The 12,197-nt window shown below is 43.2% G+C and overlaps 1 protein-coding gene across 2 annotated transcripts; it reads left to right on the top strand.

Annotated features, from left to right (window-relative positions):
* Positions 1-451: 451 nt before the first annotated feature.
* Positions 452-11,724, top strand: ltn1 (listerin E3 ubiquitin protein ligase 1). 2 transcript variants are annotated; one of them, XM_020085688.2, is made up of 32 exons: positions 452-606; positions 794-1,000; positions 1,338-1,436; positions 1,625-1,855; positions 1,944-1,996; positions 2,115-2,295; positions 2,392-2,565; positions 2,731-2,921; positions 3,136-3,283; positions 3,385-3,642; positions 3,797-4,108; positions 4,361-4,579; positions 4,679-4,720; positions 4,830-5,010; positions 5,121-5,360; positions 5,446-5,599; positions 5,749-5,899; positions 6,018-6,219; positions 6,332-6,488; positions 6,739-6,852; positions 6,940-7,067; positions 7,166-7,301; positions 7,393-7,537; positions 7,794-8,007; positions 8,145-8,382; positions 8,526-8,603; positions 8,694-8,880; positions 9,316-9,481; positions 9,563-9,783; positions 10,136-10,330; positions 10,486-10,653; positions 10,978-11,724. In XM_020085688.2, the coding sequence occupies exons 1-32, from the start codon at positions 565-567 to the stop codon at positions 11,038-11,040; spliced, it is 5,295 nt and encodes a 1,764-aa protein (XP_019941247.2). In that variant the 5' UTR covers positions 452-564; the 3' UTR covers positions 11,041-11,724. The 2 variants fall into 2 exon arrangements, with proteins under 2 accessions (XP_019941247.2, XP_019941246.2); XM_020085687.2 differs by having other exon boundaries at positions 9,560-9,783.
* Positions 11,725-12,197: the final 473 nt, after the last annotated feature.

The raw sequence follows: 12,197 nt of genomic DNA, 5'->3' as shown, positions 1-12,197 counted from the left end.
AGGGCAGTGATGAGCGCGCAAGGTTTTGAATTCACTCGAATTGGACCAGAAAGAAGAAACACATAGCGGAAGTATATCTAAAGAGAGTCAAGCGCACACTTCTGGTGATTTCCAATTCAAAATAAAAGTATGTGAATTACCTCGCTTAAATGAAGTTCAAGTGGGATGTTGTTTTAAAATGCTCTATAAAATCTGGCATAATCTAGTCTTGGATGCCTCCATCGATGACTGTTATTAGAATAACACAAATCAGCCGGTCACCCTGCTAAATTATTGTTCAAGTCTCTATTCACACTGTGGTTGTTGTTATGATTCTTTGCAATTCCTGCGTCATTTGAATTTGAACACGAGACTAATTGTGGACATGCAGGAGAAGATTGTTTTCTTAGTGTATCCAAACAGCTTGGGCGTGACGCTTTACTATGAAAGACTCAGACAGGAAGTGATGGTATCCGTGACAAGCCGGTGCTTTTCACTGTGAGTCACTTCCTGTGGTCATTGAAAACACTGTCAACACTGAAAACTACCGAGTTGCTGTAGAAAGTAGAAGAGAAACGCGGATCCATGGGGGGGAAAAACAAACAGAGAACCAAAGGAAATGTTCGGGTGAGTTAACGCACCATCGTCAAGTAAGAGTTAGCAACAGATTAGCTCAAACCCGCCTGAACAAGCTGAGATGAACTTAGCGCCGGGTAGCGAACAACATGTGGCGGTGCTGCCGCAAACTGTTTTGTAACCATCGCCATTATTATTATCATTTTGTGATAACCACACGTTTCTCTCCGGCCGCCAGCCATCGAGTAGCGGCCGAGCTGCTGATGCACTGACCCGAGAAGGTGGTGTCATCCCGGGGTTCGTGGGCTTTGACACGACGGTGACCTCGGAGCTGAGTTACGTCCCCGCGGTCCACGGAGCCGAGGAGATCGACAACCTGGTGGATGCCGACTTCCGCCTGGTGCTCAGGAAACTCTCCAAGAGGGATGTCGTCACCAGATTGAAGGTAAAGAATATCTAACTCAGAGGTTTTCTAGGGGAACTCTGCCTTCTTCCATGCACACGGAGATTCAAATAATGTCAGAATCAAACACAGTTAGTGTCAGTTAAAACGTCTAATGCATCCACTATTTCACAACCTGACACGATGAGTTACTTACAGTAATGTCTGAAAGAAACCTGCAAAGTAATGTCTGAAAGAAACCTGCAAAGGAATGTCTATGTGCTGAAATAACCCCTGGTATTTATTTGGTTCAGGCCAATGTTTTGATAATGCTGGGAGAGTGTACAGATAACATGTGTTCTTCTCAGGCATGTGTATTGATAATGTGTGTTCCTCTCAGGCTGTGCAGGACTTTGGGTCCATGTGTCAGGAGCGGGATGCTGCAGAGGTTAAAGGGGTCCTGCCTTACTGGCCAAGGATTTACTGCAAGATATCAGTGGTGAGCTCATCTCACAGTCTCAACATATTTGTAAATATTTTTGTTGGGTGACAATAGGTTTATCCTCGTGGAAACAGTCACTATCCTGAGGAAAGTGTGATATGTTTGAAAAAGAGGTCTGACTAAAACTACACTAAATGGTGACTACAGTGTGTGTGACAATAAGTCTTCATCATTATTTCTGTCAGGATCATGACCGCCGGATCAGGGAGGCCACACAACAGGCCTTTGAGCAGCTGGTGCTGAAAGTGCGCCGCAGCTTGGCGCCCTTCCTGAAGAGCTTGATGGGCCACTGGATTCTGTCCCAGTGTGACACTTACACACCTGCAGCCTCTACTGCATGCCAGGCCTTCCAGGCTGCGTTCTCACCTACTAAACAGCCCGAGGCTCTCAGCTTCTGCAAAGACGAAATCCTTAATGTGAGTAAGAGCAGTGGCTTTAGTGCAGACACAGGGATGTGAACTTTAATCCGACTGACTGATTTAAATTGTTGTTTTGATACTGCAGGTACTTCAAGATATATTGTTAAAGGAAACAGCAGACACACTGAGTGATCCACAGTAAGTTATAGGTTTAAGTCATTATAGCTTCAGCGTCCATTCCACTCATTGTATATGCACAGTTATAATGAATTCTATCAGCATTTTTGCTCAGGCTCTGGTTCTCCATGTTCTTCAGAAGTGTGACAACAGAGGAGAGGGAAGCCAAATATGTGCGCATGCTGACCAGTTCCCTGCTGGGAGTGAAGAGACTGCTCTCCCTGCTCACTCAGAATGACAGGGAGGCCCTGGAGCAAAGACTAGCACATCTGGTGAACTCTGCAAAGTTCTGGAAATACAGCAAACACAAGACACCACAGGTACTGGCACCGACTCTGCCGTTAACCAAGTAAATCATGTACCATCACCTGGGTTGGAGGATGTTTCTCTAACTATCACAGTACGTTGCTCCACAGGTCCGAGGGGCTTTTTTCGAGATGGTGTGCGCTCTGTGTGAGTTCACTCCAGCGCTGGTCCAGGCTGAAGCAGCACGACTCTGCCCTGCCGTCCTCCTCAGTATTGATGACACCGATCCTGTCGTGCTGCCTCCTGTGTGGGAAGCCGTTCTTCATGTTGTGTCCAAAGTCCCCGTAAGCTTGTGTTGAAAGGATGATCTCACATAGACAGTGATTCGCATGCCATAATGTTGTCTACCAACTAAAGCAAAAAGGAGTTATCGTCACAAATGTATGGATATTAAAGTTGATGTGTTTAAATTATATATTTATCTTCTGATGTTTCTGTTTCTATCCCAGGATTGCTGGACACATGTGAACGCAAAGAAAGGCTTCCTCCCTAAACTATGGACTCTACTAAAAGAGGGAGGTAAAGGCATGGCTAAAGCTCTCCACCCTAATCTAATGCCGCTCCTCAGCACACTACCCCAACAGGTCACAGATCCAACCTTGGACTTCTACACCACCTTCTTCACATCCCTCACACAAGGGTAATTTATTTTCACATATAAGGGAACTGCTTTATGAAGAATTATTCTTTTTGCATTTAAATGCCTAGATATGTCAAGAGCTTTATTTTTTAATAGTTGTCTAATTCAAATATACATTTCATGTTGCAGAATCCTTGAGCCCACTATATGATATATGACTCGTATTCCCTGTGTTAATATTGTATATTGATTTCAACCATATTGTCTGTCTTAGCCTTTCAAGTGAGCGTGCAGCAACAAGTCCATCAGAAACTGCAGTTATAGTCAACTCTGTGGTTGAGTGCTTGAAGTACTGCATACTGCACAACACAGAAAAAAAGGAGGATCAGCGAAAAATACGGACCATGCTCATTTCACAGCAGGTGGGATCACAGAGTAGCACATACTTTTCTCGCCCTGTCAAATCTACCTGCTGTCAAGTCTCCACACTTCCTACATTATTTTGTTCTTTTTGCTTTTGTAGCTGCTACCTCTACTCGAAAAGTCTCTTGGAAATCCCTCCCTTCAGAATGGTCCTCTCTTCCTTTTGGTCACTGAAATGCTTGTTTCCTGGGAGAAGAGATCAGGTTTACTTAGTGTTGGTGAAGCAAATGACAGCACAGGCGTCTTTCAAGAGCTTCTGGCTGACTTCTGGGAGGAGCTTGGTCTTCTCTTTGTGAGTTATGTTGACAACGACGAAGCGGATCCACAGGCTTTGGAAGGGATAGCCACCTTGCTGCAGGCAAGTTTTGGTTTAAGACATAATCACCACTGAAATTTCCATGTTTACACGAAGGACACAGCAAATCAATACAGCTGTCCCAATCATTCATGTCTTAAAACATGGCCAGAGTGAAACAGAAAACAAAATGCCTAAATAAATCTCTTGTCTCTAGGTGATGCGCTACCCCGAGAGAGTAAACAGAAAGCACATCCAGAAGAAGAAATCTGTCAAGATCTGTTTCTCTAAGCCAGAGGACAATGAGGAAACTGAAGCTGAGGGGGATAATGTTGAGAAGCCTGTGCAGACGGTGTCAGAGCTTGGGAATGAGAAGACATTTGGATCCCTACAGACCCAGTGCTTTGAGGACGTGGTGTGCCAGCTGGCACAACTGTGCCTGGTGAATGTGAATGAGAAAAACTCAGAGAGGCATCTTGTTTTTCTCTCCCTTCTCCTGCGGTCCTTCCACACACAGAGGGTCTTCAGTGTAAGTTATTTTTGACCATTGTGTATTTCAGTGTTTGTTGTTTTTAATCATTGAGTTGAATGTAAGCAGTTCTGTCAACTAATCTACATAATTTAGTTATTTGGGTATATATTACCTTTTAATGTATATGAGGATCAATTCAGTATGAAATCATTTAAAACGCTTGAATGTTAATTTTAGATTAAATAATGAAGGAAGCTCTTAGAGTTCCTCTCTGCAACTGACTTTTCATTTGATTTGTGCTTCTTTTAGTCATTGGGCGAGTTGGATGACAGCGTAACAAAGGACGTTGAGCAGAGAGATGAGCTGAATGTGAAAAATCCAGCAGTGCAGTTCCTGCTGGAGCGGGTGGTGGTGTGGCTGACTGAGAAGGGCCGCACAGACACTGAGCACCTGGTAGAGATGGTTTTCAGCTCACTCTACTGCTGCAGCCGGCAGGATACCACCCGTTTACTCAACCACATCACCATGGTAACATTGAAGGACATGGGGCGGTTTGCAGCATCTTTTGTCGTGGATTTCACCCTCTGGTTTCTCTGCTGACATTTATGCTCTTACTCTGCTTTCTAGATGGATTTACAGTGGAGCATAATCCTGCAAATTATACAGAGGGTATGTATCACTCAGTTTATGATATACATAAATCAAAGCTTTTAGCTAACCATGCGTCAAATGTGCACTGTTATACATGTCTGTGCTACTCTGCTGTCTGTTCTGTTAGGCCTGTGCAGATCCTCAGGCTCTTGACAGCTGTCGTGATTGGCTGAAAGGTTCAGTTCTGGGAGAGCAGCTCCTGGGATTGGCTGAGGAGCTGTGTAAGGTCGGACACTGCCCCCCCAGTTCTACAAGCAGCCACAGTTGGACACTTATAAGCCTCGTCCTCTCTCAACACCACAACAACGGTGAACAGAAATTCTCACACCAGCAAAGATTATTTATCTTCTAAATGCTCATGATTTTCATTTTGGTCACCAAACCGTGTGATGATTATTTTGACCTGTTTTCCACGCAGAGCCTCTGATAGGGGAGGTATACATGGAGAAGATCTTAGAGAAGCTCCACGCCACTCTTTCTGAGACCAAGAGTCTGTCGGATGCAGGCAACATGGAGCCACTCGTCTCCTTCATCAGTGACGTTGCCTCCACGTTCTTCTCCTCTGTACAAGACTGTCTTCTACTGCTCTCTGCTGAGGAACTGTTGCTCAGTATCTTCCAACTCACCGCCCAGGATCAAACGCACACTCACCTGTCTAGTATGTAGTCACACACTGCTCAAAACATTGAGAATGCTGTTTTGAGGTCAGCTGAGTAACAAACATGTGTGTTCTGTTTAAAAAGACTCACTTTTAGATAAACTGAGGAAAGTTTGTGTCGCTGGGGTCCAGTCATTGGTCCAACACTCTGAATATGAGGTCAAGGAAGGTGGTTTCCTGCACAGTGCTGCTGTTTGGGTGAAAAACCAACTACTCACCGTCTCTCTGGACATTAAATGGTAACAAATACCAACCACTGGTGTAGTTTTTAAAAAAACTTGTTGGTTTCCTATAGTTATCCTTCCCCAGATGTCAGCCTGTTCACTTCTGTGCAACCATATTACAAGAAACTGTTGTGCTTTTAACTCTTCTTGTTGGTATGTTTTAGTTTACAGGTTCTAGTTCAGGCTGTAGAGAGCCTAGTGGAGACAATCATCTCTGGCTGCAATCAAGACTCCTCATTTCTCATCCAGTTCTTTACTCTACTGATGCCAAGCCAGACTGAATGGAATCGAATCAGACTGGCCTTACCTCCTCAGGTGAGTCAGCTAATCCATCGTCCTTCATCAAGGAAAACAACAAATTCAGGCAACATACATCGGTTACGTAAATTGCATATTCATTAAAAAAATGGATCCTTTGTTCTGTCCTGTGCAGTGGATCAAAGCACCTTTACTGTCCAGCCGTCACAGAGGAGTTTGTGAAAAACCCTCCAGGGATATGTGGAAGTTTCAGTTGCCAAACAGGTTGCCAGCCCACCTAAGTGCCTGTGCCCTGTTGGGGAGGGTTGCCAGGAATGTTGCAGCTGTAACTGGCGACGTAAAGGAGGCCCAACGGCCTTCACACCTTAATGACACAGGTATTTACACAAAGGACATTAACTATTGTTTCTGTAACATTGTGGTTTTCGTGTGAATGTCGATCTAGGATCCTGTTAAATATATTTTTATATGTATGTTTTTGTTTGACAGTTTCAGAACTGCTGCATGCACTGCAGTGGTGTAAGGAGGTAGAGTACAGCCCCACTATAGTGTCTGCCTATCACAAGCTGCTGACTGACTGGGGGCTGTCAGACGGACTCAGCAGTCAGGTTCCAACGACACGTCTGCTGGAGACGCTCTACTCGAGGTGATTTTTGATGAATAAGAGTAGAGGGGAGAGTTCTCGGCAGAATAAGCAAAAACTACATCAACACTTGATTTTCTCCATAAGCAGGGAATTAACTCACCTGGATCATTTGGGCTGATAACAAAGAACTTAAAATAAATATAACAAATGTCACCAGCACTTATTTGTTTTTGATGTAGTTTTTTCCCCCAATGTGATCATTTTAAACAACCTCTTGATATGCTGCATTGTATTATTTATTACTCTGTAGGTCAGTGGAGGATGGAGGACTGTGGTCTCTGACTCTAGAAAACTACATCCACACCAACAACTTGGCAACCACTTGCAGTGCAACCATTAGGGAGCTTAACAAATCTGTGGAAAGGTCAGTAACATTTAAGTAATTTCACATTCAAAGCTGTTAGTTGTCACACTTGTGTTACATGCTAAAAGAAGGTCTGTGTTTGAACAGTTTGTTCCCAGTGTCTCAAAGCAAACTGAGCACGCTCCAGGTCCTCTGCCCCACTATGACCAATAAAGATAGAGACATTCTCGTAACCCTTGCTACTGCTTCGATCATCAACTGGGAAGAGGATGACAGTGAGAAAACACACTGAAGCACACACCCAAAATATATATACATGGAGATATTTTGACTTGAACCATACCAATGATAAATCTGACCTGTGTTGTCACAGATGTTTATGGGAGTCTGGTGGTGCTGCTGTGCTGTCTAAAAGCCAACACAGAAATGGAGGATGAGGTGTTACAGGCAATCCTGGCCACGATGATGGAGTGGAGGAACAGCAAGGAGGACTGGTTCCTCTTCGGCAGGTAATATAATCACACAAACCATGGAAACATTTCCATATAGGTTTGACTGCTCTACCGCTATACCAACATCTGTCACATCTTTGTCTTTCAGTGACCTGTCTAAAGCATCTGCAGAACAGTTGAACCTCACTGTGGAAATGATGCGTTTCCTGTCCTGGCTAGTGGCTCATTGTCCGACGCTTCTTGGCAGCACCCAGTGGGACTTCTTGCTCTGCTCCATGTTAGCCTGGTTGGAGGTGAGATATAAATCATACATACTGTGATGTTTGGTGGCTTTAAGGTTTAGAGGCTAAGGTCAGCCAAAGATTATTTCCTCTAAGAGCTGAAGAAGATTGGGCCTTGAAGCAGGATGGGTGCCTGTCATCATGTGGTGACCACTCATTGACAAACAATACACCTCACCAGAATGTGGTATTGTTGTTTGTTTTGGTTGTACATTTTCAACAACTATTCATCTGCAGTAAATCATTATCTCTGACTTTCCTATCTCAGGCTGCCAGTGAGAATGTGAGGAGTCTGTGGAACCCCTGGGTGCAGCTATTCGCGTGTGAGATCGCTGCACTGATAGTGAAGCTGAACCAGTTCTTTGCATCGCCCTCGCCTGACGCTCTGGAGAAGCTGCCGTCAGAGCTGGCGGGTGAATGGACAGACTTCTTTGTAGAGGGAATCTACAACCTCCTGTTGCCTCTGCCTATCCACATTACAGGTACGTGTGGGTTTTATTTTATGAGGTTTTGCCACAAATTTTGAAACACGCATTCTCTGGAAAGGGAATAATCAGAATGTAACAGTCCTGGTTTTATGGCTCATAGTGCTTTTTGTCTGTTTGCTGTTTAAATAAAGATGCCTTCAAGGAACCAGATGATCCTGTGTTCCCGTTTGCGGTGCTGCAGTCAGTGGGTACGGCTCTGACCTATGTGCCTGTGCAGCAGCTAAATCAGAACTCCCTTCCACCGCAGTTCATAGCCGATCAGAAGACGAACCTGCCAGAGCCCTTGCAGACGCTCCTCAACACTTTGTGTCCTCTGCTGCTGTTCAAAGCCAGACCTCTGCAGATCACTGTCTATCACCTTTTGGAAAAGTAAGGATTTAGTTTACGAGTACACAAACACAAGCCTCCTTAAATTGCCAGAAACTGATATCCAATTCCTGCTTCAAAAATGAAATATGGAGATCTTTAAAGATGAAAGAAAAAAATCTCATACTTTCCTCTTGCCCATACAGAGTCATGCCTCAGCTGCCTGAGTGTGATGGAGAAGGAGACAATAACAAGTCTGATGATGACAGAGATGAGCCATGTCTGTAAGTCAAAGAGGGAGAACATATTTCTTAGTAACAATTATATTATTTCAATTGATTTTTTTTTCCTTACGGTTCAGTTTTGTTGTTCAGTTCTCCTCCAGCTTCCCTGATGGCGCTCCTGTCCACCTGTGAGGAGCTGTGTGACAGTATCCTGGCGGGGGTTCAAGTAGGAGAGTTTGCAGTGGTGCAGCCTCTCAGTGTTGAACACTCGTGCATTCTGGGATACCTGTTGGCCTGGAAGCTGCTCCTCACTTTTTTTAAATCTTCACCTTCTCACGTGAGTCATAATGATGTCTTGTGTCAGAGCAACTTCCCTCTTTGTTTCTATTATAGATAGATAGATATCAGTCCCCTAAATATGCCAGATTTTTTTATGCATTATTGTCTGGGAAATCAGATAAAATCCTTGTTAAAGGGGCTGACCCCTTTGTCCTAATCTGCGCTAAAATTGAATGAGTTCTTTCTTGGCCTATGTCCCATCTTTGTACCAAATTTTGTGGAAATCTCTATCTATTTGATAACAACCAACCAACAAATAAAAAAAATGGACAGGCGAAAACATGACTTACTTGGGGAAGGTAACACGTTTTTACTTTCTATTAAAAGTGTATAAAAACAAACACAGTTTAATAGTGAGAGTGTGCTTTGATGTCTGATGTGACGATATCAATATATTGTCACAGCATTGACTGCTCCTCTCATGTATCTGTAGCTGCGTGCCCATTACGCCCAGTATCTGAAGAGAAGCTGCTCCCTAAACAAGCTCCTCCTCCACCTCTTCAAACTGATGCCTGAGCACCCTGTGTACCCCGGCCAGGGGACAGAGACCAAGGAGACCAAAACCTTCTTCACAGAGAGCCTGTCTCTGACTGTTGAGAGTAAGTACACGTCCCACTCCTACACACCCTCTGTACATGACTATGGAATGTAAACAAGCTCAGTGTTTTTTCTCTCAGCAGAAAGTGACAGCGTTGAGTGGGAGCTCCCTCACCTGGCTTGCAGCGTGTACTACAGCACAGTGCAGGACCTGCCTGCCATGGTCCGGCTGTGTTGGAACAGCCAGGAGAAGAGATTGAGCGCTGCTGTGGAGAAGTTCACTATTAGATACGTCAGCCCCGTTCTCTCAGCTCAGGAGATCTCGTCTGTCCAATCCAGCACTCAGATGTTTGACAGCATGACTGTAAGTGAGAAATTACATTTCTGTGACAGCTTGTACTAGATTTGAGGAGTCTACTAAATTTGCTTTCCTCTATCAACCTTTTTTTTTAAGAAACCAAATCTAAAATAAATTTGATATAAAATATAGTAAAGGAGCTGTCATTTTCAAATTATTGTTTAATTTTGACACCTTTGACTCAACAGAAACTGCATAATGAATATAAAGAAAACTGATCAAATCCTTTGGTGCAATACCTGCATCAAATTTGCAGCATAATGAATCAGTAACAATAGATAGACAGCGATTATTTGACTGAGAGACTCCCAGTGGCTCAGACAAACAGTGCATTTATTTATTCATCTTATCGCCCCAGGTTAAAGCCCGCTCAGCAGCACGGGAGGTGATTGCTACCTATTCAGTGGATGACATCTTCATAGAGTTGGTGATTCAGCTGCCACAGAACTACCCTCTGGGCACTATCACCGTGGAGAGTGGGAGGCGTGTTGGTGTTGCCGTACAGCAGTGGAGGAACTGGATGCTGCAGCTGAGCACGTACCTCACACATCAGGTAGACACAGAAACACACAGTGGATAGAAGTTTGTGTAGTAAGTAGGGACTGTTCCTCAACCTTTGGCCTGGAAGTTGTGAGAATACTTAGTTTTTAGGGATCAGAAAATACAAAACATTTCCATAAAATCGAATTGTGTTTTTGTCATCTCAAGAACGGCAGTATAATGGAGGGCCTGGCTCTGTGGAAGAACAACGTGGACAAACGTTTTGAGGGAATAGAGGATTGCATGATCTGCTTCTCTGTTATCCACGGCTCCAACTACTCGCTGCCCAAGAAGGCTTGTCGAACCTGCAAAAAGAAATTCCACTCAGCGTGTTTGGTGAGTTTATTATCTATTTATTATCTATCCAGATCGTCACTACCTTCTCTGGAGGTTTTAAATAAAATATTCACATTGTGTGGATGTTTAAAACCTTTGATCAAGTATTGTAACAGAGGGCAAACAACAGCATGTGCAACAAATTGCCATTTGTCCAGAAGAACGATGTCCCATGAAGACGCTTTTACTTAATTGAAGATATAATTCAGAAATCCACAGGCCACTGTTATGTCACATACACTTTCCATTTTATATCTGACAAATAGTCACATAATTCTAAGTGAACATTGGTTCTTTGACACTGTTTTTCTCATCTTTTCACAGTACAAATGGTTCACTTCCAGCAACAAGTCCACCTGCCCACTCTGCAGGGAAACCTTCTTCTAACACATACGTCTGCTGCCATTTCTCCATCCACCAGGACGACTGTGATTACATGCAGAGGATTGCTAAGAAACTCTATATTAAGGTCTACTTTATAACATCAGAATAGGGGTAGAATTTCTCTCTATGAGGATTTGTCAGACTGACATGATCAGTGTTGTTTGATTCAGAAAGTGTTGACAGTAAAATACAGGAATGATTACATTTTGGGGACTTTTATGTCCATATTCAGTAGTACAGGTGAGCTGTCAATGGTTTATATTTTCCAGTACATCACTATAGTGTATATATGCAGCATCAGTAGTTTTCTTGCTGATGTTTTTCTGTTAATAATTTTAATCCTTTTCCAGGACTTAATTTTTATCTTTTGTGTAGAAGAGACTGAATCAAAAAGCTGGGGAAACCAAAGCTGGTGCCAAATGAATGTTCTTCAGTAAAATGCCCAAGACAGGTTTCGCAAATATTTCCTAATATTTAGGATAAAAGATAATTTCTGATAAGTGACATCCTGTATGACATGGTGAGATCATTCATGAAAAGCAGGAAGGAGAGGTTCTTTAGGGTTGATTTTCAACATTGCTTTTCTCACAAATATTAAAATCTAGAAACATGTCATCTCCTGTACCTGCATACAGCTGTAAATGATGCTGGAGAGTAAATAAAAGACAACTTGATGGTTATCATCGATTGATGCAGTTTGTCTATTATTCAACAGGGGTCAAATAAAGAATAAGCAGGGGGAATGTTTGCCCCCCTGTACCACACAGAAACTAGTAGGTATGTAAATTAAAATCATTTGTCATTGGACCATGTACCTGAGCCTTCATGCATGCCTCACAAACAAATACAAGTATATCAGAGTGCTGGACTCAATGTGATAGACCTCAGTGAGTAATGGCCAAGCTTTATAGATAATGTATATCCCCATTGATATGGCTTAGTGTAGCAAACAAAGAAATACTGCTCTGAGAGTTTTTCAAGAACCAGACTGAGCTCAGAAAGAAGGACAGTACTCACATTTCCCAGTAAGTTGTGTAATACAGAACAATAAATATGGCATGATATATAAATCTAACACAATTTTTACCTGCATACACTGACCCACGAAGTTTGATCCATCTGATCCATCTCAGCCATTGCTTTCCTCTTATATGTTACTG

This window comes from Paralichthys olivaceus, chromosome 15 (assembly GCF_024713975.1).
Source record: "Paralichthys olivaceus isolate ysfri-2021 chromosome 15, ASM2471397v2, whole genome shotgun sequence".
Classification (NCBI taxonomy): Eukaryota; Metazoa; Chordata; class Actinopteri; order Pleuronectiformes; family Paralichthyidae; genus Paralichthys; species Paralichthys olivaceus.
Note: the sequence above shows the minus strand (reverse complement) of the source record. Positions and strands in the feature narration are given on the sequence as shown.